This window comes from Polypterus senegalus, chromosome 6, assembly GCF_016835505.1.
Source record: "Polypterus senegalus isolate Bchr_013 chromosome 6, ASM1683550v1, whole genome shotgun sequence".
NCBI lineage: Eukaryota > Metazoa > Chordata > Cladistia > Polypteriformes > Polypteridae > Polypterus > Polypterus senegalus.
The window spans coordinates 80,266,063-80,294,007 of record NC_053159.1 but is presented as its reverse complement, the minus strand read 5'-3'; the positions used below and the strand labels follow the sequence as shown (position 1 = coordinate 80,294,007).

The window sequence follows — 27,945 nt, the reverse complement described above, 5'->3', positions numbered from 1 at the left end:
ATCTATGCCCTACCATGATTTTATCACATACAGTACAGGCCAAAAGTTTGGACACACCTCCTCATTCAATGTGTTTTCTTTATTTTCATGACCATTTACATTGGTAGATTCTCACTGAAGGCATCAAAACTATGAATGAACACATGTGGAGTTATGTACTTAACAAAAAAAGATGAAATAACTGAAAACATGTTTTATATTCTAGTTTCTTCAAAATAGCCACCCTTTGCTCTGATTACTGCTTTGTACACACTTGGCATTCTCTCGATGAGCTTCAACAGGTAGTCACCTGAAATGGTTTTCACGTCACAGGTATGCCTTATCATGGTTATTTAGCGGAATTTCTTGCTTTATCAATGGGGTTGGGACCAGCAGTTGTGTTGTGCAGAAGTCAGGTTAGTTGGACGATCATTTATTTTTCAACAGGACAATGACCCCAAACACACCTCCAGGCTGTGTAAGGGCTATTTGACCAAGAAGGAGAGTGGTGGAGTGCTGTAAATGGTCATGAAAATAAAGAAAACACATTGAATGAGGAGGTGTGTCCAAACTTTTGGCCTGTACTGTAGGTCTACAGAGAGTTCCTTGGGTTAAAAACCAATCCATGAATTCTAGCATGCAGTTTGAATAGTGGGACATTATATACACAGGTATTTACCTTTCTAAACTGTGTTAATTTGCAATAGGTGGACTTCATTTAAATTCAAGACATGTCTCAAGGATAAGTAAAGGATGCACTTCACCACAATTTGGAGGAGTGCCACAGCAAAGGGTCTGAATACTTGTATGAATTAGTGTTTTCACTGCATAAATGTAAATATACATTAAGTATAGTGTTTAATAATGTTTGATCATTAATTGCACCACACTTTTTTTGATGTTGAAATATATATTACATTTATACAGAGTTTTTTCCAGTGTACCAGCTAGGCATTTCCTTATTCTTTAGGTGTAATTATAAATACGGCTTACCACTTACCACCATTACTACTGTATGTAGTACTTGTTTCTTACCTAAACTTATGCTGTATGACACACACAGACAAGTAATTATCAAAGTATAAATCTTTAAAAAGTCACAGATCTATCAAATGTTCATAAGATGTTTATCAAAATGATACAAGGCTAATATGTTTAAGATTACATGACAAGACAAATGTTGCTGTTAAGCTAACAAGCATATTGTTTACTAAGCAGCAATTTCAAATTCATGTTTAGCTCTTATTTTTCTATTTGAAAATGTGAGCTTCTTTACTAAACACAAGTTTCTTAACCAGCCAAACACAAAATAAAAAGGACTGAATTTTTTCATTAAAGTTGTGTTTCTTGCCAATTATCTAATTGCACAGGACTAATTCTTTTTCTCTGTTTATTACTCCACTTTCTTTAATGTAATGGCTAATGTTCTGGTCTTCTGTCTAGCTCTTTCATAAAGTCTGCACTTGCTACTCTGTGTTTACAATAAATTTACCACTCAACTTTCATAATACCTTGTGTAAAGGAGCAGTGAAACTAAATTGCCATAAACTTTAGAAAAGCAGATGCTGGGGAAAAAAAAATCTTTTTTGTGATCAGCCAATTTTCTAATCTCAGATTGAGCCCTTTGTTGGTGGGTTGTGAGTTGGTTGAAGTGAGTCACATGTTGTTCCCGATGGTTAACCAAAGCTATTGGCAGCTCTTTGCGATATGTTTCCCTATTTCTAAGTGAGCTTATTTCAACAAGGGGACGGTTTGTAATTGTTGCTATTGGGTCATCAATGTATTTGAAAAAAGCAAAACTGGGATTCAGGACCATAAACGTTGAGGAATACTGGCATAAGGAAAGTGGTGTGAGACAAATACATAAAGATTGGTGACATGGTGCATCACCGATCAAAACAAACCATAATGGGCCTTTCAAGAGTCAGAAAACATGTGAGTCCCTGTGAAATAATAATAATAATAACAAAAAATGTATTACTGTGGCTGATTTGCCCTTTATTGCCCTTAGTTTTCCTATGGCCTTCGCCTTCAAGTACAAATTACCTTAACGCATCCATAAATCTGTGAATGACTATGCATACAGTATACATACACATATGTTAGGAGGAGTGAACAGCATGGAGTTTGCCTCACCATGGGTTCTGTGAAGTCATGCAATGTTCCAGAACTTTGCCAAATTCCGCAAAATGCCTCGACATCAATAGGGAAGGTTGAACTGAACTCATTTTAAGTGGATTATAATGATACAATGGTCTTAAGTGTCCCAGTCTGCCAATTATATTGAACTGATTATTGTTGCCCAAAAATGTCCTCCGAGTTGTGAGGCAGCAGTGCTAATCACTGCACCACCTTGCCTTGAACAACAAAAGACGCAGACAGAAGGATAATCACAAATATAGTACTGGACAAAAACTAGCAATAAGTAAAGAAAGATGTACGGCTTTGTGCTCACAGACCTTCCAGTCTTGGAACACACATTGGCTATGCCACAAAGAGGCGGAGACGTGGGACCCGACTTGCTCCATTGTTTGAAGTCAGGTCTCTGGGTTTAGCTGTAGCATCTTTTTAGTTTCCAATCTCTCCGTGGAGATGCTTTGCACTTTTTCCTTCATCAGGAATTTAGAAGTGCCTCGTAAATCATAATAAATCTTTAATTATTATTATTTTGCAGTGTCTCATTCTGACTTGAGAAGTAGGAGGAAGAAGGGTTCTTTAAGAAGTATATTGACTCTTAAGGGCAGCACATACAAATTAGCCATTTGATGCAGCCAGTACACTGGGATTAGTGCTATATATTTGGCAGCAGCACTCATAATATTCTTTTTTATGGTCAGCTAATGTACCCCTCAAATGAAATCTGGCTGGACAGGGTCTTGACACCATGCATGCCTGAAGCAGATCGGGCAACGATCTTAACAGTAAGCATATGTCAAAGTTCTGTGCATGCCTTTTATAGATTTATTATTCTATGCCATGCAAATCAACATGGGTACTTGGAGATTTTGGGATAAATGTTCATAAGCAATTCTGCACAATAAATTTCCAGGAAAATATTTGGTGAACAAGATCATCAGTGAACACAGCATATACAGGGCAATAGACGCTTTGTCAAATTTCACCAATCAACATTACATATTCTATGCAGTATATAATAATAGTAATTAAGTCTTTTTTCTGAAATGGATGACAGTTATCTTACTAGCACAAAAAGGGATAATTAAAACTTTTACAGATGGGACTCACATTATAAATTATTATAGTGACCAGGAAATACCTGTTTATACAAATCTAGGTTGTTGCCAGAGAATCAATCCTACGTTTATTTCAGCTCAAAATGCTAATTCAAAGATAAGGAACCAAAGTATTGGTTGAAAGTCAGTAGTCTTTTACAAAAATAAATATATAAGAGACATCAGAGTTGCTGACCTTCAAACCATCACATGGCTGACATCACCATAACTTCTGGTATTGGTACCTAGCAGCACCAAAGCAATGACATAATTTTTTAAATAAAAACTTTGCTTGTTGGACGCCATGACGGTATTCAGCAATAATTTTACTTCATTTATAATATTTACTTTAAGCCAATGTATTAACCATAACTATAAACAGACCAGAAACAAACCCCAAAATAAAGCCAACATGGGCTCAACATCACTAAAACGAAAAGCGTGATCATAACACTACCAGTGCTCAGGTCACCCTTTCCAGCTCTTAAATGTGAAACCAAACTGTAAATTTCTTAGATTTTTCAAATGATTAAATAATATTTTCTGTAAAGATACATTTTTCTGGGCCTCACAGCCATGGGATTCTTCCAATGACTGGAACAGTAGATTAATTTATTTATTCCATTATATATATAAAGATCCTCCCTGCGTGGAGTTTGCATATTCTCCCCCTTACCTCCACTCCGGTTTCCTCCCACAATCCAAAGACATGCAGGTTAGGTGGATTGGCGATTCTAAATTGGCCCTAGTGTGTGCTTGGTGTGTGGGTGTGTTTGTGTGTGTCCTGCGGTGGGTTGGCACCCTTCCCAGGATTGGTTCCTGCCTTATGCCCTGTGTTGGCTAGGATTGGCTCCAGCAGACCCCCGTGACCCTGTATTCAGATTCAGCGGGTTAGAAAATGGATGGATGGATGGATATATATAAAGATATATATATATATATATATATATATATATATATATGAAATCCTAAGCCTAAAAGTGCAACGATTTTATGTGACTTTTTATGCACTGTGGTGCTTGAAAGCTTGTGAATCCTTTAGAATTTTCTATATTTCTGCATAAATATGACCTAAAACAACATCAGATTTTCACTCAAGTCCTAAAAGTAGATAAAGAGAAACCAGTTAAACAAACGAGACAAAAATAATATACTTGATCATTTTTTTTATTAAGGAAAATTATCGTATATAACATATTTGCGAGTGGTAAAAGGTAATAATATGTGAAATTTCACTTTCAGTATCTGGTGTGACCCCCCTTTGCAGCATTAACTGCAACTAAATGTTTCTGGTAACTTTTGATCATTCCTGCACACCAGCTTGGAGGAATTTTAGCCCAATCCTCTTTACAGAACAGCTTCAACTCTGGGATGTTGGTGGGTTTCCTCACATTAACTGCTCGCTTCAGGTCCTTCCACAACATTTCGATTGGATTAAGGTCAGGATTTTGACTTGGCCATTCCAAAACATTAACGTTATTCTTCTTTAACCATTCTTTAACCACTCTTTCTTTCTTTAGAACAACTTGCGTGCTTAGCATTGTTGTCTTGCTGCATGACCCACCTTCTCTTGAGATTCAGTTCATGGACAGATGTCCTGACATTTTCCTTTAGAATTCTCTGATATAATTCAGAATTCATTGTTCCATCAATGAAGGCAAGCCGTCCTGGCTCAGAAGCAGCAAAACAGGCCCAAACCATGATACTACCACCACCATGTTTCACAAATGGGATAAGGTTCTTATGCTGGAATGCAGTGTTTTCCTTTCTCCAAACATAACGCTTTTCATTTAAACCAAAAAGTTCTATTTTGGTCTCATCAGTCCACAAAACATTCTTCCAATAGCCTTCTGGATTGTCTATTTGATCTTTAGCAAACTGCAGATAAGCAGCAATGTTTTTTTTTTGAAGAGCAGTGGCTTTCTCCTTGCAACCTTTACATGCCCATGCACACCATTGTTGTTCAGTGTTCTCCTGATGGTGGACTCATGAACATGAACGTTAGCCAATGTGAGAGAGGCCTTCAGTTGCTTAGAAGTTACCCTGCGGTCCTTTGTGACCTCACCGACTATTACACGCCTTGCTCTTGGAGTGATCTTTGTTGGTCGACCACTCCTGGGGAGAGTAACATTGGTCTTGAATTTCCTCCATTTGTACACAATCTGTCTGACTGTGGATTGGTGGAGTCCAAACTCTTTAGAGATGGTTTTGTGACCTTTTTTTAGCCTGATGAGAATCAACAACTCTTTTTCTGAGGTCCTCAAAAATCTCCTTTGTTCGTGCCACGATACACTTCCACAAACATGTATTGTGCAGAGCAGACTTTGATAGATCCCTGTTCTTTAAATAATACAGGGTGCCTATACCTGATTGTCATCCCATTGAATGAAAACACCTGACTCTAATTTCACCTTCAAACTAACTGCTAATCCTAGAGGTTCACATACTTTTGCCACTCACAAATATCATTTTCGATCATTTTCCTCAATAAATAAATGACCAAGTATAATATTTTTGTCTCATTTGTTTAACTGGTTTCTCTTTATCTACTTTTAGGACTTGAGTGAAAATCTGATGATGTTTTAGGTCACATTTATGCAGAAATATAGAAAATTCTAAAGGGTTCACAAACTTTCAAGCACAACTGTGTATATGTATATATATATATATATATATATATATAGAGAGAGATATCTATATATATATATACTGTATATATATATATATATATACTGTATATACCAATACCAATAAATACTTTCTTTTAGAACACCCCCATTTTTCTCAGTTTTATTGAAATTTGCAAGTCAATTCAGGTGGTTTTATTGTCATTCCATCCATTTAAAGTATTGAAGTATACAGCAACACAAAATAACACTCCTCGGGTTCATGGAGCAACATTTACATAACTACAGTACAAGTGCATGACAAGTAATAAACTATACTATAAATAATTGGTAATTGATTATACAGTAATACATAAATAACAACAGCAACTAATAATAAAAGCAACAATAGTATCAAATATAATGACTGAACTGCATGTAAATGAACTACTAGGAGCAGATTGGAGAGATGGAGAGAGCACAGAGTTCATAGTATGGACAGCCAAGTTCAAGTCCAGTGAATAACCTGAGATTTTACAAAGGTAAGTGGTACACTGCCAGATCTTAAGAAAAAAAAGGAAAATGATGTAATTTTCACAGTTATAGTTCAACTACACACATACACACCATGTAGTGTATATTCTATACACTGAGGTACAGGTAGCAGAATTGTATTTTTTTTTTTTTTTGTACCATGTGTAGATGTTGAAATTAGGCATAATAACATCAAACGTTTGGTAAACATGTAAAAATTATCCATCATTTTGTGAAGTGGTAGCTTTTTTAAGCAAATTCCACTAATTCTGATGTAGGAACAATGGTTGCAATGTTAAGAGGAAGAGGTTGTTAGGCAAGATTTGGCAAAACCTAGCACCAAATGCCAGACCTTTGCTTTCACTATACCCAGGTGCTCCCATGCCAGTTGAGAAATATAGCCCTTCAGCATATCTTAAAATCTCCTACCTATGTGGTATTATAAATACATCCACAAAATCTTGATCCAGAAGAGCAATGGCTTTACTTCAAGATATCTCTGAATTGTCATACTCCTGTCACAACAGTGTGTTCCTCACCACCTTTCTCAAGAACCTTGCCAGCGGCCTAATTTTTCAGGCACTGTACAAAATACTTACCATAGATAAGGATAGAGGGTAGATTGAACTGTCAAACAAATCTTTGGTTGATGACTTAACTCCAATTTCTTTTCCATTTGGTCACTGAAATATTTGTAGCATTTTCACTATGATAAATCTAATATTCCAATTGCATCCTCTTCATGTGTGAAGAAGACACCAATGTACTTAAACTCCTTCGACTTCAGATTAGAGGTTAGGCACAATCTGCTTTTTTTGTGGAAGAAAACCATGATCTCACTATTCATTGGAGGTGCTCTTTGTGATCATGACCACATTGCACTTAGCTGAAAATCATTCCAGTACGTATTTGAGATTACAGTCAGATGAGGCCAGGAGAACATAATTTAAAAAACAGCACAGATGTAGTCTTCAGATTCCCAAAGTCCAAGCCTCAGATAAGCCTGGATAAACTGTCATGATATCATAATCATGACCAGGAGAGATGTCTGACACAACTGTAGGCAAATTTGTAAACAGGAATATTGAAGTATAAGTTTAATTTACTTTTCATCAATTTATTTGTTCATTTCTGGAATTAACTTTATTCCAAGTGCATATATAGCTAGTGAATATGCATTGTTTAATACCCATTTTTTGAAGCATGGTAAGTTGTTATTTAAAAAGCTACATGTGACATTGTCAAAGGTTGCATACAAATGTGGAAAATTACCAACTGTTAACTGGAATGTAAAAAAAACAGCACAGTCGATTTTAAGTTCTGAATATTAGCAGATTTGATCTTTTCTCTTTCTTTAACTTCACTGTGTTTTCACTGATAGAGTAAGGCTACTTCTGAGTTGTTTTTTTTATTATTATTACTACGTTGGTCCTTTGTTAGAAATTACAACAGTGGAACTATTAATAAAATTTCAGTTATGTTTTCCCATGTGGATAGTGAAATGTTAAAACATTTGTCTTTGCAAAATTGCTAAACTCCTCCAAAATATAAAATAAATAATATAAAATTATCAGACCTCAGCAAAATATAATCATTTGGACTGAAATGTAGCTTCTGACTAGGCCGTTTAAGAGAATTTATCATCTTTGTTTTAATACTCTCAGTGGCATCAGCTATAAGCTTTAGGTTGGTGTTCACTGAATGAGTGATATTCTTTTCAGCCCGAATTCTGTTACTGATGGCAGTACATGTTGCTTCAGGTTTAAAAGAACATCCACTAAGAGATTTAAGTTTATAATTTTAAATTGGCCAAATTAGCTACCAGCATTACTAGCTGTACCAAGTCTGCATCCACAGTTAGAAAATAGTATAATGAGTAACTTCAGTAAGTTAAATAAAGCCAAAAGAAGGGGACGAAATGAAAGAAAACAACATTTGTCCAGATTCTGATAGCATTTGACAGAGCCATTTGTCAAAATCCCACAAAACAATAATAAGAGTAGTGCAATAGTGCAATAATCAAGTAGTGCTTTATGTCAGATAAGTGTTTCACCAAATCAGACTTCAAGAGAGTGGCAAAGTAAAAACCACTGCTGAAAACAAATGTTAAATGTGGTTTAACACATGTCACTTAACACAATGAGACCAAGTGGAGCAAGATTCTGTTGTTCAATAAGAACAAATGTGACCTAATTTACCACAATACTGAATGATATGGTTGCCATAAATATACCACTATCTGCAGTATAGATGGCAAAATGGATTGATGGTTTCATTTTCAGGATGAGACACAGCAGATTTCTTTTATTCTGATGGGTGTCATACTTATGTGTTGATAAGTGGCATCATGTTGGTTTGGTGCAGAAGCTGGCTTTTAAGTGGCGGCCTCAAAGTGTCTATGCTCAGTGTAGTTCTGTACAAGGAGATTACCATTATTTAATATACTTAATAGCTTTATTGGTAATTATGTACCTTTTATTATCACCTTGTGTATCTTTAATATATTTTTTTAGGCTTTTTATTGTGCTGTGATGTTTTGATATGGCTAGTTTTCTAATTTTATAAATAACATTTATTTAGATGTTAATTGTAGGTGTCACAGTGTTTTCTCAAAAATTATTTTCTGAAAATTTGTATATTGTTCATCTGGAAATGAATATTTCCACCAGTCCTAAATCAATTTAGGAATATTTTTCAGATCTCCAATGTGAGGTTACAAAATGCCAACTATTTATATGGGCTGCCAAACATATGTAACTAAAAGGCCACATAAAATAAGGTCAACAGCAGAAGGATATTTTGTCAATAATTCTGTGTAGTATCTTAGTAAATGTTTTATGAAAACTTTACTAGTACTTAAGAGCCAAGTTGCTCTTATTTAAGCTTAAGTCTGTCTTTGTTTTATCTTGAAAGATTTTCTCAGGAAAAGAAAATTGATGAGTTATGAAATGCTGCTTATGTACAATTTAATTAATAGTACATTTTATGAAACCAGCATTGACAGTGAGATACTGACAGTATATACCATTGTATTTATGGTTCCTTTAGTTATTAGATAATTCCCAATGTTACACAACATATTCCTGCTCAACCCCTAATTTTCTTCTTAATGTTACCTGGCTATTTTATTTTAGTATTTGAATTTACTTACTTCCTTTTTTCCTTTTTTTTTTTTTTTTTTGTTACCTCCACCTCGGATCATCATTCATGCCTCTGCTTCTGCTACTTCTCCATTTCCTCCTCACTCTTCCACCCTCCCTGAAACCTGCATTTGTTCCCCTTCAGAATACAACGCTCGGATCAGGGGCATCTGGCAAAGTATGAACTCACCACCCTCCCTGCAGCGTCTTCGCTCTTACTCCTTCTCTGGTTTGTTCATAATTACCTCTCCGCTTCCATGTGCTTTTTCCTCACTTTTATTTCTCCTAATTTGTTTTTTTTTCTTTTAAAATTAATTTGAAACTAATTTTGTCTTTTTTGTGTGAAAGCATAACTTAAATAATATGGATTTGGACAATATTTTGAGATGTTTTTAGTCTGCTTTCATGCTATTATTAAGCAATAGCCTCATTTGAATCTTTAACTTTTGCCATCTTCTTAGGAATTTGAAAAGTCATTTTACGAAAATCATAGGAATAAAATGCTCCTAAAACATACATTTTGTGAAATGTAAAAATAATAATTAACTAACAATAGATCACTTCATACAGTGTTGTGATGATTTAAATGTATGGGATGATAGTATATAAACTGTTTGTTCTGTACAAAGTAAGTCTACAGAATGGAAAATATTTTTTCTGCAATTTTACAGAAGTACAAGACTTCCTTGTACCTAACCAAAAAGTGACAGGTCATTTTTATGTAGACAATTCAATGTTACTTCAAATATTAGTATATTCTAACAGATTAATAAGTGATAATTAATTTTGAGTTGTTGTATGCAATTGTAATGGGACAAAAGTACAGGTAAGTGCAGATACAGGTAAGTTATGCATTAATTATGCATTTCTATATGTAAAAAACAATAGTGTAGGGAGAAAGCAGCTGTTCCAAAGGACTGCAGACCAGCAGACGCTTAGTCTCTTTGTTTTTTGTCTTCCACTCGTCCTCTGTCAAATGAACCTATCTGTTGCTGTTAACAGAAATCTCTGACAGAATGATTAAGATTGAATTTTAATATAAGCACACAAGGTTGTGTTATTGTTTAACTTCTTGTGTGTGTTCATGAATATTAAAAATGTATGATTATGCACTTTTATATTTTCTCAGAACTCCATTATAGAACACTATATAAAAATAACCTGAATATAGCTGAATTATATAATAGAATAGATTTTAATGTGGCTTTATCTTAATTGTCCCTTTAAATTTATTTAGTTACACTTCAGTTGCTTAAAGTAACAATTTGAGTAGAATTGCATTGCTGTCAAAGTGCATTACATGGTCATTTAGAAGATGTTAAGATGGATTGTTAATAGAATAATCTGCCTATTTTAGTTTACACCAATGTTTACATTATTGCTTACGATTGATACTGATTTTAATTCAGAATAATTTATTTCACTCCTGTTCCTGCTTTGAAATGTAACATCTGCATTTTACATAGCATTTCAGTTAATAACAGAAAATATTATAAATTTAGTGTAGGTTAGTATATCAAGAACAAGAGCCCTGCAATATAAAAAATGGAGTTAATTATAATCCAATATTGGACTTATAATATTTACTTTTTTATGCATTTTTGCTTACTGTTTATCCATTTATTCTTCTCCTTTTTTATCATACCTATATTTTTTCTTAATCACCTCTCTTCCCTTTGCACACTGTAATACTACATGGGTTTGTTTGAGTTTGCTTTTCTTGCTTGTCTGTGATGTTGCAATGTGCAGTACTTGTTCATAAAAATTGCTAGCAAAAGTGCCAAGTTGGGTAAATATTCATACTGTATTTCACTTTTCATGGTATTAGACAACAGGTTTTTCAAAACGAGCACTTTTGTTAAAACAGGGAGGACTGCTTAAGTCTGAAACATTACCATACTTCAAGCTTAATGATTTTATACCAGAACAATTGCTGCTTTTTCATTTAAAACAGAAAGGCAAAAAATAAAAAGGTCTGAAAAGGGAAGTTCTGTCTTCAGGAATTTGAAACTTGCAGAATTTAACTCCTCCTCTTTAAAGTACAAGGGATTAATTTACTGGTACTTACTAAACAAAGACAAGTAGAGACACTGCTGTCTTTCAGCACTGAGAATCTATTCTAGGTCTTTTTTTAACTACTTAAAATTCAGTGAACAGTATAAAAGAATCATACAGCCAAAATATAAGAAGTTCGTGGCATCTGGTCCAATATTAACATATTGCATTTCTCAAAATTAAATGATTTTCATAGTTTGCCTTTAAATGGTTTTAAGACAGAGATGCATGATGTGGAAGTGAAATTTGTAAACAGAAATAAAACAATGCATCAGAAGGGAGTGGGTCTGTTTGTCTCATAGCAGGAAAACTCAAATTTCCATTTTTCTTTATCTCTGGTTTGCCAATTGACACATGATCCTATTTCCAGAGAATCTTTGTCATACCAGCTGGGGTATATTACCACACCAATTGTCATAGCAACACAAGTTTGTGTTTGTCATCTGCAGCTGGAATATTCCAACATCTGTTCTGTGTGTTTCATGGTGCTTTAATTCAACATCCCAAAGGTATGGGCTTTCAAGATTAAAAATGACATTAAACATTATTTGAAAAAAGTGAAACTGTAAAAGTTAGAACAGCCTCAAGGTACGTTTTACATTTGTTCAGTTACTGTGGAGGATTTGGCAGTTTCAGTAATATGCAAGTAAAGGGAATCTGAATTTTAAGCTTTCACAAACTGAACACAATGTAACGTTTACTACATTTCATTTATTCAGTTCATGTTCATAGAATGAAAATTACAATTTACTTTGTTGGTATCTTTATGATACATAACATTTTGAATAGAGGGAGGCAACCGCACATCTTGAAATACCCATGCTAACAAAATGAAACTTTAAATTTGTTACAGATCCTGCACCAGCCAGCAATAAAACAGACTTCAAGAAGACTAAATTGGTGGCAATAACTTCTACAGCACAATGCTGCTCTTATGAAACAGACAAAATATAAAAAACCAAAAATAAGTGAAGCATAAAAATGGCTGCTAGTACATAAAGCAGACAAAACATACAGTATTACACCATTCTAATGTAACTGACCATGTAATTTATTTCAGATTTTGAATAAGCTGGATCAGAAGTATCTAACATAGCTTTCAGAATTCTGCTTAAAATGAAAACCATCCCTAAATTATTCTTTGCCTCTCCTTAAGGTGTACTAAATCCACTGCTCATAAAAATGACAAATTGGTATCAGGTGATGCTAGATGGTGGTACATCTGTGAAATCCCTTTATATGTTTTTGTTTAAAAAAGTGTTTTATTTTTCCTTTTGCTTCTTAAGCAATTTTTCGAGCCTTGAGCGGATAACAAAATATAATATCACTGCATCACTGAACATACAACATAAAGAATAATAAAGGATACACTAAAGGATTTTAAATTAGTGGATGTTATTACTATAGTATACATTGCCCACAGCCAGTGTTTATTTGGGTAACAAGTGTTTATTTACCCAAGAAAGAATTATAATCCTTAAAGTAAATACAAATATACACAGATACAAAAAGGTATCAACAACTTCTTGTGTTTCTAAAAACATATTGATATCTTGTTGGATGTTTAGAATAATGCAGGTTTGGTTTCCAAAAGCAGACAAAATTTAAATTAATAAAGTAGTCATTAGTCAGAGCAGATGTGCTAGTGGTGCAATTTAATAAAAAAGTATATTGGATGATATTGACAAATACTGGGGTGACTTAATTAGCAGTTTGGAAATGGCTAATCTAACACACTTTGACAAACATGAAATCATTGTTTTCTATCAATAAGGTTGTAGTCAGTGTGCACTAGCACACCAAACTGGATTTCTGAGATTATTTTGAAACCTAAAGAAACTGGACAAGCTGAAGACAAAAACACAGTGGAAGACCTAAACATTTTCTGCGTCTTATGAACAGCACTTAAAGGTCCTTTCCGTAAGGGACAAAAGGAAATCCAATGAAGTGCTTACTCAGCATCTGACATGGTTATTTGACCAAGCAAAGAAGTTTTAAAAGAATAGTCTTGTACATTGCATTCAAGTTAAGAAAATATCCTTTAGCAAAAGGAATCAAGTAGAAAATAATTATTTTAAAGATGTAGGTGAAGTAGCATAAATCATGGAATGGCATGGACTATTTTTCGGCACTATAGCAATTCCAAACCCACCCACAATAAAAACCTACTTGGACTAGTGGTCTTTAGATAGAGTGCTAGCAGTATTAGACTAACCAGGCCATCTATTCATTTGTACTGGGAAAAGGGAAAAAGAAAAACAAGGTTTAAATAGGAGTTGTGGCAAATACTTCAAGAAGTGAGGAAGAATTTAGCACAGGACAGCTTGACAAAATAATATAGCAGTGTCCCAAAGCAAATTGTTTCAGTTCAAGTAAAGGTCACACAAAATACAATGATGCATGTTGAAGTTAAGCAGATATCACAAAGATTTTTAATTGTAAAACCATAGTTTTAAAACAAGATTTGCTAGTATCTAAAAACAGTATGTGCAAAAGAGAGCATGCATACTAAATAAATGTGATTGGATGATCATGTAATGTAAATAGATGCTATATGCATGTAGACATTTGATGATATTCTTAAGTGAATAAACTTAAGTAGCCAGTGAATCAAAGGTATAAGTTCTTTGTTTCCTGTCCATTAATGTTACCAATAACTCTGTGAAACCTATTTTCGCTGTCTTTTTAATAATAAAGTATATAGAACCTTTCATTAATTCAAATTACTAAATAAATGTGACTTTTTTTTCCCCAAAGGCGTTCAATCACTTGGAAGTTCAGGCGACGGACCTGCTCCAATTAGACGTCGAACAACCAGTGAAGGCCAGTATGACAATAGTCAAGATACAGGATCAGGCCAAGGAACCACAGTCCGGTCCCCAATTCGTTGCGTCTCTCCTGAAGTGGTGAAAACCATAGCGGCCAACCCAGGGGGCCGACCAAAAGAGGTGAAGATTTATACAGTTAGCATTTTTGTATATAACTTCAAGTTCTTTGAATACCTTACTTTGTACATAAAAACAGTACAGTAACTTACATCTAAATTATTGCACAAACAAAAACATCACAGTTCATGTCCACATCAGCACATATTGAAGTAGAAAGTATCGGGATCATGTGCTATCTGTTAATTGTCTGTGATGATAAGAATAAACATAAACTTGACTAATTATGTCCAAACATCCATACATTTATGAAACCATTTGTCCATTTATTTCTAAATTTGCCTAATCTGACACATGATTGAAAGAGGGTGGGATGACACCTGATTACTCAGAGAAAATTCATATGGACCAAGAAAACAATTTGCATACTCTACACAGACAGCACCTATTCAGCAAATCAAAACCAACTCTGTGGATTACTGAAACAGCAACACTGACTAGTGCCACTGCATGAAGTCCTGCACAACCTTGTATTTTTTGCAAAGTTTCTTTTTACAATATTAGTTATAAACTGTTTTTGATCACCATGTGGTGTGTTTAGTTACATGTTATGTTAATGCTTGATGATATTTTTAATGTGAAAGTTCTATGTATGTGTAAAACTTTGCCTGTTAGTAGTTTTTGCAATTATAAAGATAATAGAATCAGATTATGTTTCTAACAGTAGGTGTAGGAAGGAGATTGCTGTGGGTGCTGCACCACTCCCCACTGAAGGGGATAAACAGCACCTGAACCTCATGATTGATAATGTTAAAAAGATAATTAAACGTTTGAGAGACTACTTAGGTTTTCCCTGTCGCATTCTCAGAAAGAATATAATTTACTTTTAAAGTACTTTTATATTGGTCTAAATGTTTAACACTAATAACCAAACAGGATAGTAAAGACAATAAATGAATAACAATTTAGGTTGATTCATGCAATTTAATATTAACTCACCATCAATAAAAAAAAAAAAAAAAATTCAACAATTTGCATGACATTTTAAATAATAAAAGCATGAGTCAAATAAGAGTTGGTACAAATTTTGGTTAAAGTTCGTGAACTGACCACTGTCTTGCATAGTCCACATATTCCCAGTGTGCCCTCCCACTCCAAGTGAAGTGCTTGTAAGGCATTTGTAAACTGGACCAGTATAACCTAAGTGTTTAAGTATGTTTAAGACTGACCAATGCAGGTCTAAATAATGCTGCGGCCCACTGTTGGCGAGATAGGTTCCCTTGAATCTGTAATGAGTCAAGAATGTTCAAAATAATGTTTTGCCTACTTAGTCAATTCTTTAAAAAGTATTATGTCTGTTTTTTTAAATTTTGGCTGTGTACTCCCCAGAAATTTATTCCACAACTGTAAGCTTACCCATGGCAGTGTGCGTGTGTGTGTGAGTGTGCTTGTAAGGAGTGGCAGAGTCCATTGATGAAGGGTACAAGAAGGTCTCCCTCTTCTTCATCTGGGAGGGTGCTCTGTAAACCACTTACAAGCTCCAGAAAACTATTCTGCACTGTCATTTTTACAGTATACAGGTGTTGAGCTGCATACAACATACCTCTCTGCATTGCTACAATATATATTTTGCATTGACAAGCTAAGAACTCATATGCAAGTTAAACAAGATTAATGACTGAATAGCAGAACTAGGCCTTTATAAACTACCATAGGGATTATTGTCACTCTGGATAACAATGCCAAAAAGCTATTTGGAATAAACAGCACAGATATTAAAATCAAAATTAAAAGTCTGAGTTTTTTTTTTTTAATGAAACACTTTTTTAATAAGTAGAATGTTTTCTTCAAATGCAAAGGAGTCAAAATCAGTGGGTATCCCATACATATTACTTGATGCAGCATCTGACATGTATAACAGTTTTTTCACAAGAACAAATGCAATGATTACCCTACAAGGAAGGGGAATGTAGCTGCATCTTGCAGAAGATGAGAAGTGAATAAAGTATTCTCCTGTAATTTTACATGTTTTAACAGCATGTTGGGAGACAATGTGGGCTATTTCGCTATGCAGAACTTTTTAGATTATTAATATATTTATTTGTACACTTACAACCTACCACAGCAAAACAAAACACACCCTTAATCATCCACAGCCACATTTTATGAACGGAATGAGATTCTTTTCTTTGTATGCATACCTCCACTGACACAAACAAATCTGTTGTATTCTCAGCTGACCATAGCATCTGGTACCAATCAAAGTCTAAAGTGGCTTTTGCTAAACACTAGCTGCTTCATTTGCTTTCTTGTCGTCAGTAAGGGCTTTCTTCTGGTGACACTCCCAAATAGCACTGTGATGTTGATGTACCACCTTATTGTTGATTTGGAGACTTCAGACGTTACTGTTCTTCAACAATGACTCCTACATTCTTTTTGCCTCTCTCACCATATTCTTCACTATTTGATCTTCTTGTTTAAGACATATTTACACTCACCTAAAGGATTATTAGGAACACCTGTTCAATTTCTCATTAATGCAATTATCTAATCAACCAATCACATGGCAGTTGCTTCAATGCATTTAGGGGTGTGGTCCTGGTCAAGACAATCTCCTGAACTCCAAACTGAATGTCAGAATGGGAAAGAAAGGTAATTTAAGCAATTTTGAGCGTGGCATGGTTGTTGGTGCCAGACGGGCGGTCTGAGTATTTCACAATCTGCTCAGTTATTGGGATTTTCACGAACAACAATTATTTCTAGGGTTTATAAAGAATTGTGTGAAAAGGGAAAAACATCCAGTATGCAGCAGTCCTGTGGGCGAAAATGCCTTGTTGATGCTAGAGGTCAGAGGAGAATAGGCCGACTGATTCAAGCTGATAGAAGAGCAACTTTGACTGAAACAACCGAGGTATGCAGCAAAGCATTTGTGAAGCCACAACACGCACAACCTTGAGGCGGATGGGCTAGAACGGTAGAAGACCCCACCGGTTACCACTCATCTCCACTACAAATAGGAAAAAGAGGCTACAATTTCCACGAGCTCACCAAAATTGGACAGTTGAAGACTGGAAAAATGTTGCCTGGTCTGATGAGTCTCGATTTCTGTTGAGACATTCAAATGGTAGAGTCAGAATTTGGCGTAAACAGAATGAGAACATGGATCCATCATGCCTTGTTACCACTGTGCAGGCTGGTGGTGGTGTAATGGTGTGGGGGATGTTTTCTTGGCACACTTTAGGCCCCTTAGTGCCAATTGGGCATCATTTAAATGCCACGGGCTACCTGAGCATTGTTTCTGACCATGTCCATCCCTTCATGACCACCATGTACCCATCCTCTGATGGCTACTTCCAGCAGGTAATGCACCATGTCACAAAGCTCGAATCATTTCAAATTGGTTTCTTGAACATGACAATGAGTTCAGTGTACTAAAATGGCCCCCACAGTCACCAGATCTCAACCCAATAGAGCATCTTTGGGATGTGGTGGAATGGGAGCTTCGTGCCCTGGATGTGCATCCCACAAATCTCCATCAACTGCAAGATGCTATCCTATCAATATGGGCCAACATTTCTAAAGAATGCTTTCAGCACCTTGTTGAATCAATGCCACGTAGAATTAAGGCAGTTCTGAAAGCAAAAGGGGGTCAAACACCGTATTAGTATGGTGTTCCTAATAATCGTTTGGGTGAGTGTATATTCCCTTTAAACAAGTGAAAGCAGTATTGTCAGATTGCAAAGTGTCAACACAAACAGAAATTAAAAGCATTCTTTTTCCAAAAAAAAAAATCTTGAGTGAATCGGAATACTGAAGATATATTTTTTACATAATGTAATGAGTTTTATTACTTATGTTTATTTTATCTATAACAATTATGAATGTATAAAAGCCAAAAATATTTTAAATTTAAATAGAACTATGTAGTGAATAAAAATTGTGCATCCCATAATTAAGCTCACAATTGCTATGTTAAAACTCATATAAGAGTGCTGTTTAACAACAATTTCCTCAGTGTTTTGCTCTACATGTGAATTTTGGACATGAACAAAAACGAGCAACATTTTTACGCATATTTGTGTCATAGCCATGTGTTTGGGTTCCATAGCAGCATACTTTGTGTAGCAAACAACATTTGATAGAAGATTGTGCTATTCACAAAAAATGTATTAGTAACTCAGTGAAATGTAAATTGCCCAACAGTGTAGCAAACATCAATTCAAATAAATACCACTAACGTTTTACATAAAAACTTTGTTTATGGCTCATTATTATTTGTAGACTGGCATGCATGCATTTCCCATTTCAGATCATGCCACAAAATCTTGTATCATGATTTTAAACTGGTTATTCAAGTCAGCACCTCTTGTGTTTCAGCAATTATGCCTTAGGTTTCCTTACACATTTACAATGGCTCTTTGTGGTCAGTTCAGCTCATCGATGGTTGCCCAGAATTTATCGTCCCACCAGTGGTTGCAAACAATTACATGCCACCATACCTTAATCTGAGTAAGATTCTGTAATCGGGAAGAATTGTTTTTCTTTTCTTTTTTTGTCAAATAATGCTGCACATTTATAAAAGCAAGTTTCACTCATTTCAAATATCTAGATTCTTCTAATAACGTCTGAGTTATTCAGTTTAGCCTTTGGCAAACTGCAAGCTTGTGGCAGTATTCTTTATGAAGAGCACAGTTCTTCTGATTTTGTGTCCCTTACATGTGACCGTTCAGTATTGTCAAGTTTACCTAATGGTAGACGTAAAGACTGACATTAGCCAATGCAAGAACAGCCTCCAAATCCATGGCTGCTGTTTTTGTATTCCTTGTGAACTCTTGAAGGACTGTACAACTGGAGTTTTTTGTAGGTGACTACACCTGAATAGAGTAGTAAAGATATAAAGTGATATATATACAGCAGAAAATTGTTTTAATTTCTTTTTTTAAAACAAAGTCATCATATGTAGATTTGCCCATGCTGGTATGCACACAACAAGAAACATATCAATGCAAAGTGAGTTTGTTTTTTCAGTGACAACATTTTGCTTGTCGATCCCACCTAAGCTTAAATACTCTTAAGTTCTTAAGTCACAGTAAGGCTAATGAGAATCTGCAAATTTATGAGATATTTGAAAAGGCAGATGTTCTCTGTCTATAGAATTATAAACAAACAGAAAGAGATAATTAGGACATTTTTGTGCATTAAGTATATTAAAAATATTAATGATTGCTAACTACAACATGACACAAATACAGCATTCTTTTTACTGATATCTTTTTTACTTTTTGTAAATAATTTGATACTCCTGATCTGCTGATGAATTCATTTTCACAAATAAGCTATAGTTTGTTTTTTAAAACTCATAACTGAGTATATGCAATATATACCATATTAAGCATGACTTAAAACACTACTATATTTCTTGATATGTTTGTCTTCCTCTTTACAGCCACACATGCATAGCTACCGAGAAGCATTTGAAGAAATGGATGGAACTCCCCGAAGCCCAACATCTAGTAGTGGTGGTGAGGTTCTTCCCCAAACCCCTGCCTTTCCTGTGTCGCCACAGACACCCTACTTCAACATAAGTAAGTCATTCTTCTCTGTAGGACGAGGGTGCTTTTCCAAAACCATGCAAGAAAATTTACCTAAATAAAACTAAACCTGGCTCTAAAAACCCATCACTTTTTTCTTTCCGTGTGTGTATTTGTCTGTGATTTTAATATTCATCAGAGAGGCCAACAAATGTAGCGTTCATCTGTATGGCTTTGATTTGACTTACTTGTAGTTTTTAGGTTTTTGTTTGCTTATGATGCTTATAGCATTGTGATGTAGATCAAACATTACATTGGCATATTGACAATGGATACAGTGTAGTGTTTTAGAATGCAAGCATAATTATAAAAATATATTTGCTGAGTAGGTTACTGTATAAATTAAGTTTACTGAATTTGGAGCTGTTAACATTGGAGCATTGATGGTTTTACACTTGTAGTTATTAAGGTATAGGTATTTATAACTAGTAATATGTAATAAGTAACATATTGCACTCTAGTTAAACTGCAGTAACAATTCAGTCTTATATTTATGCTATACAGTATATAAATGTATAAATTTAAAGCTGCCAATCCATACTTTGAAAAAGTTTGTGAACTCCATAGAATTATTTTGAGGAGTTTGCATTTTTGCATTATCTGACATAATATAGAATATGATCCTCACCTTTGTCTGACAATTGAAGTTGAAAATAATATTAAACTAATATTTCTTATTGTACTTAATGTTTATTATTGTACTCACTAATCCATTATTCTCTGTTTTAGCCAAAATATAAACTCAAATTTAATAACTGTTTTGTACCTTTTAAAGTAACTTGAACTAAACGTCACCTGTACCTGTTCAGCAGTTCTGCAATAATCACCTCAAAATTTCCTCCCACTTCGAGATATTACCCCAAATGCATATCACTACATAATTCTGTTTTTGATTAATCCCAGACAATGTCGCAGACACCCTAGAAGAATTCTGGCCCTTTTCTATCTGCAAGGCTAATTAAATATTTTGATATAGGCTACTTAAATAGATTGATATTTTGGATTGTCTTGCATATATTACTTTGCTCAGATCACACCACAGAATATTAATTAAGGTTAGGTTGCATTTTGTTGCAGAGTTTACAATCATGCAGGTCCTGGACCTGCTTCAAATTATTATACGCACACCATTATACTTCATACTTGGCTTGAGGTATGACACCACCAAACATATTTGTTTATACAGAGAAACATTTTTTAGGTTTTTCCATTAGACTTCAGAGTCTCAGGTTAAACGTAAGACTGGATTCAGTATTTTATAGACAACAGTAGTTTATTACCTCACAGTTGCTGTTGTTCAGTGTGTTTTTTTGATTGAATGATGTTTATCAACACGTAATATATTAAATCTGGCATGTGGATCCCATGCTTTTAGTCTAAAGTTCTCTCTGACCTTTTGGTTTTGTAAAATTGCTTTCCTGCTATAGTTTTTTAGATGACTGAAATGATGATGCAAAACAAATTCCTATTGCCCTATCCATGTTCAGTGATTGGGGCAAAGTCTAATACTTTCCTGCTTATCCAACATAATTAACTTATTACTGAGATTCTCATAAATCTATTCTGACTTGGACATATACCTGTTGTGTAGAGCAGATTGTGGCACTTCTTGTGTTATTTGGGCTATACAAAAATAAATTGTATTGTATTCTGATGTTGACAACCAAATTTTCTCTTTCTTTCGTTCTTTCTCTTCTCTTCTTTTCTCTCTCTCTCTCTCTCTCTCAAGGGAATTTTCTTCAAAAATCACACCTTATTTTCTTGTTGCTGATTTGGGCATTTAGCTTAACTTGGTTTATTAGAAGTTGGCCCGTTTTCCTAAAAAGACAATGAATTTTGCACCAGTGAGTACAATAAATAAAAGAATAGTACAATTTTGAATATCCTATTTAATCGTATTCTCTTAGACGGTAGGCTAGAAGGCACTACTAAGCAACTAATTACCCTCTCTGTTCTTTTATTTTCCTTTCCTTTGCAATTCCCATAATCTCTGAAGAATTACTTATCTATACTTATTGATCATAACCTTTCCAGCAGCTATTATAGTTTATTTTAATTATGATGCCTGTCTCTGGTGTAATTTTTTAGCAAACTATCGTCTTAACCAGCAATTGTGTGTTCTTCACATGGCCATCTGCCATCATAACTGAGATGTTCATCAGCTTTCTTCTTGTTAGGATATAAAATTTACAGAACCAAGTATACTTTTGATAGTTTTATTTCATTGGCTTTTTTGCTTTTCTATACCTTATTTTTCTTCGGTGGTGGGTTTTTGTCTTTCCAAGAATAAAATTGCTATGTTACTTTTTCTCATTTTATTATTAGCTAAACTGGTCAACAATGAAGTATTAATACATTTTGAACTTTGTTCAGAAATCATTACTGAGACCATTCAAAACTTCGCAAATTGATAATATGGTTGCATTTTGCATCTGATAATTCTGCAATGATAGTCAATGGAAACAAATCAAGTGAAGTTTAAATACAATATCTGCCCAGAATGTATGCCATAATGTGAAATTTTATATACTGTAAGATGCTTTGCTATTAATACAAATACAGTATTCCTAGTAAAAATTTGGAAATATTTTGAAATACTTTAATAAAGTTAAATTTCAATAAAATTATTTAGAATCATGTTTTTGAGCTGCTCAACTATAAAATCAACATTTTCATGAAACATTTATTAACAAAATGAAGTTCTTAAAGTTAACAATATGTATAAGGCAGAAAAGACTTTTCATAATCCTTACAAAAGCTAAAACTAAGTAACCATATTTATTAAATATGTAAGTATTAATAATCAGCAGGCAAGGTGGAAATGTTTAGATAAAGTATAATTATCCATCTATTGTGAAAGGCGCTATATAGCGCCCGACCCGGCACAGACCACGCAGAGGCAACGTGTACAACAACACACAGGTTTTATTTTCTTCAGCCGTGGGCACACGCCTTCCCCGTGTCCCACAGGCCCAACACAGTCCCAAACACAGTCCCAAAGCACAAACTCACAATTCTCCACCACTCCTCCCAGGCAAGCTTCGTCTCCTTCTTCCTCCCAACTCTGGCTCGCCGAGTGGTGGTGGCTGGGCCCTTTTATAGCCCACCCGGAAGCATTCCAGGTGATTAACCACCTGGTCCCGATTGCACCTCCGGGTGGGGCTGAAAGCTCGTCCAGCCGGGCTGTGGGAAGCAGGCAGCTCCCCCTAGCGGCCACGCCGGGCCCCAACCAAGCTGTGGAGGACTCCATCTCCCATGGAGCCCTGCGGTGGGTTGGGGAGTCACCGACGGCCAGGGAGGCTGCCACCAAGCGCCCCGGGGGAGGTATTGGACTTCCCATGGCGGCTCCCCCGGAACATAAGCAGCAGAGGCGTCCCTACCGGGCATGGGACCCGGCTGTCCTTCACACTATATATACCTTGAACTTTATATAATCACACTTTACCAGGTACATCAGTATAATAGCAAACTGAAATTACATTTCCTCATGAACTTCACCATGGTTGTACTGAACCATAAGCTGTCTGATAGCAGCTCCTCTGTTACACTGCATGAGTGGTTGCTCACTGGTGACATGACAGCTCCAGCAAGCTGGCTGGCCATAATACAGTCAACATGCAGTGTTCAGCCACATAAATCTTTAGTCATGCCCTTTCTTTAACTGTATTGCACAGGGACACTGCCTGCTGGTACCTGCCAGCTTTAAATGGCATTTTACTACTCTTGTGACATAGGTACACAAGCTTTTCCTACATAACAGAAAAACCAGTACTCTACAGAAAACTGAAACCACAAGCATTAAGTGTTTTCATAAGAGAAAGAATACTTTTATTCATATACTAAATTAAGCTTTAAATCCAATTGATTGTTAACAAAAGCAAATCTCAGTAATGATGGGATGTCATGTTGACCTGTAAATACTCATCATTTTTAAGAGGAAAAAAGAATTTGCTGACTGTTTTGCTTTGGTGATAGTCTCTGTGTGGGTTTATTTATTTATTTATTTAATTAATTTATTTTTTGGCAGATTAATTCTCATTTTAAAGGTTGGAGCTTTATTTGCTCAGGGTTTGTCATCCATCATATCACTGTCATGATTTCTAGAACCAGCAATGAAACATACAATAATTAATAAATTATTAAGTATTCAATCATTACATTTGTTTTATATGTGACCATTACTAGTTACAATGTTGTTTTAAAAAAAAGGCTTCTCAATTACACATTATAGTAGTTACTAGCAAGACACAATAGAGATAAATGCTCACTATGTAAGAAATAAACTACCAGTCAAAAGTTTTAGAACACCTCAGTTTTTTCAGTTTTTATGGAAATGTATGCAGTTTAATGTCTTAATATTTCATACAATCAATACATAGAGCAAATAAACAATGGCCTCTATTGTACAAGTAAATATACCAAAAGGAAAAGCTTTAAATTCTGTAGTTATTGTTGCAGTTTTTTGTATATTGGCCTGGCAATAATACTTACATTTTCATTCACCTAATAAATGTGTTTCTAAGCATTTGCAATTGTCCAAGGAAAGAATTTCCAAAAGTGAAGTTAATTCATGTCATTCCAAACTTTAAATTTATTTAAATTTCCAAAGAAAACTGTGAAGTTTTTGGAATGCTTTTTTAACCTAGGATTTCAGAGACAGGATCTGCAGCCAAGTAAAATAGAACACTTTCAAACTTTGTATTTCCTGATGTTTTCTAAAAATAATAATAAAAACTGAATTCATAGGACTATTCTCTTAAAATTATAAATAAACATAAATAGCAACATTATTTACATTTTGGGTTTAAGCATTTATGAAACAGAGAGATCTTAGTAACATGTGATACTGGTACATTAGCAGAGATGTATCACCAAAGCAATGGTTCAGACTATTCTTTTCTTTAGAGCAAAAAAAAAAAACTTCTTGCAATTTAACATTTTGTTGTGGCTCCCTCCTCCTGCAGTGAAATCTAGGGATTTTCAGGATGTCGTCAAGGCAGCACAAATGTGGCCGAGTAGTGCTTCATTTGTGAAAAAGTAAATAAATATATCTGTCTCTCCTTATATATATATATATATATAATATATATATATTATATATAATATAATATATATAATATATTATATATAATATATATAATTTGTGTATGTATATATAGATATTGGACCTTTTGGTAAGTAAAAAATAGCTACATAGCATGGAATGCAGACATTACTTCCAGGTGTGCTTGCTTGTTGCATGAAACAGGAAAGCAAAATTATTTCATACTAATGTGTTACATAAAACTCACTATTTCCTATTAATGAACAAAATCAATGCAGTACCACATCACAAACATTTTGCTGCCTCCACAACAAGAATTTGGCTTTTCAAAAAGCTCACAAATAGTTTTTGGTGGTTAGTGTGAAAAAATTCTGCTTTCCTTTGTTTATGAAATTCAGCATGTGCATGTTTAATCCTGCCTTTGCTAAGGGTACACATATGGATGTTTTCTTCACAAGGCATGATACTGAATCCATAGTAGTAATTGTTTGGCTGATATGAACACATCAATTTAAAGACATTGTCTTTTAAGGGAAAAGACTTATTGATATATCTTGTTTTCATCAGCATTAGTGGTGTTAACATCAATTAATGTAATTCAGATTACTCCACTGCTCCAGACATAAAAATTATTTTATGGTTTAAAGTGTATCACTATAAAACACTTTTTTCTTGCTTTTTATATCACAAGCTTCTTTAAATCTATATTACATACCTAATATATCAGCTTATCTTTGATGTAAAATGTATCTTTGTTTGTGTAATCATTGAATTTATCTGTTGTTCCTTATTAGGTCGGTCACCTCCAGGACTGGCAAAAACTCCTCTCTCAGCCCTTGGCCTTAAACCTCATAATCCAGCTGATATCCTTCTTCAGCAGTCTGGACCAGGTGAGTTTCACAAAGTGTAAATATGCCTTTAACAAGTTCTGTAATTTTTCAAATCTGTTTATATTAATGCCTACAGTACATCAACATCCAGCATTTAAATTAAAATAATATATATATAATATATATAGTCATTTGTTTTTTTCTGTTGCTTTCTTATAGGTGAGTAGGAAGATAGTATAGAACCTCAATACTTTTTTTAATACCTTTTTTCCCTTTGATTATGTAATCCAGGATTTCCCTGTGTCTTTTTATAAAGATCAGCAAAGCATTTTTTTCCATTTTTGGTGCAGGACATCTTAATTGAATTATAGACACAAGAACACATTTCAATTGTTTTCACAAAGATAATCAAAATGTAAATGTGTTTAGAATATTGAGGTTTAATAGAAAGTGAACACTAGAATTGTATTTTTTTTATTCATTTTGAAGTTAAATTTTGTTTCAATTATTATGGCATGCTAGTTTATACATTATTGGTTCTCAAGGTAATAAAGATGTACTGTATATTGGAAACTTGGATGGGATCTGCATTATTCTCACTGGGCTGTCTATCTCGACTAGAAGGGCATCTGGCAGTCAAATGTATCAGGGTCATGTGGGATAATCTGCAAATCTGCAAAAGCACAGCCTGCTCCAGTTCAGAAGGGACAATATTGAAAATTCTATTGGCAGTTCTGCTGGTAATTTTTTCTTAAAACTGAAGACAGTAAAATAAAGTACCTGTTTGCTCAACCTCCAAATATCAAATACTGTATATACTGTAATTTTGGAGATGGGGAAGTAGTAACACAATGAGTATTGATTCTTAAAAAAATGTCTTTGATTTTTCTTTTTTGTTTTTTTATCTTTCCTATTTCCCTGTGCATTATTCTCTTTATTTTCCATTTTCTTATTATTCTCTGCTTTTTTGTAATTCCATCTTTCATGATGCAGAATCTAGTCCAGCAATTGAAAGGGATGATGGAGGTAAGCCGTGCCCAGTAACACCTCTAAATTCATTTTCATCAGCCATTTGTACGTTATCACATTAATTCCATAAAAAAGTAAATAATATTTGTGACAACATGTATCATGGGTCATTGCTTTAAAGAGATAAATGAAAAATAAAAAGGAGTGAATCCATTAAACAAACAGTAAATAAATCTGAGTTATCTCATTATAGCAGGTCAGGTTGGGGAGCATGCACTGGAACAGTGGGGTTGCCACCCCCACCACACAATGAAACAGCTCAGGATCCTGGTTGGCAACCCCCCAGGCAGACACACGGTCCAGTCCCACAGCTAATGGAACGGTCCTTACCTATGACACTGCAGTTGTGACCTGCTAAGCTGACTACTTTGAGCAGCTGTTTAAAGCTGATCATCCGGCTAGGATGTTGGATATCCCTGGGTCCCCCGGCTCTTCAGGCTGAACCTCCAATTAGCTGTGAACCACCCAATCTCATTGAGATCACACATGTGGTGAACCAGCTGAGGGTAGGGGAGGCTGTGGGAATCTGTGGTATCCAGAGTGAACTTTTCCAGGCTGGCGGTAAGGCTGTCCTCCTGGCATTGCAAGCAATCTTTGTTTCCATTTGGGAGAAGGGCATCATTCCAACTGACTAAAAAACTGGATTTGTCATCCCTGTCCAGAAAGGGAAGGGTGATCGCCTGGATTGTGGCAATTACAGGGGGATAACACTGCTGTCAGTGCCGAGTAAGGTTCTTGCTAGGGTCATCTTCAATTGGATCCGCGATCACTTGCTCAACATCCAGCGACCGGAGAAGTCTGGTTTCATGCCTAAGAAGTCTACCAACAACCACATCCTGGCACTGAAGGTTCTCATGAAGTGCAAATGCTATTATCATCGGAAGAGTTTCTCTGCAGCAACGAATTTTCATAAATCATTTGACTCAGTTGATCAAGCTGCCCTATGGGACATCCTGAGGTTTCTTGATATCAGCCTGTACGTTGGTACTGTAAGTGCTGTGCAGGTTGGAGGCAGAACC

The 27,945-nt window shown here is 35.0% G+C and overlaps 1 protein-coding gene across 10 annotated transcripts in view; it reads left to right on the top strand.

Moving 5' to 3' along the window:
• Positions 1–27,945, top strand: part of LOC120531205 (tensin-like) — an 801,530-nt gene that overhangs the window by 732,916 nt on the left and 40,669 nt on the right. For 8 of the 10 annotated variants that reach the window (XM_039756402.1, XM_039756404.1, XM_039756403.1 and 5 more), the window contains 4 exons: positions 9,638–9,721; positions 14,305–14,495; positions 19,879–20,017; positions 25,862–25,957. In XM_039756402.1, the coding sequence (XP_039612336.1) occupies positions 9,638–9,721; positions 14,305–14,495; positions 19,879–20,017; positions 25,862–25,957 (510 nt within the window). The remainder of the gene's footprint in view (positions 1–9,637; positions 9,722–14,304; positions 14,496–19,878; positions 20,018–25,861; positions 25,958–27,945) is intronic. The other 2 variants (XM_039756405.1, XM_039756406.1) reach the window with 2 other exon arrangements.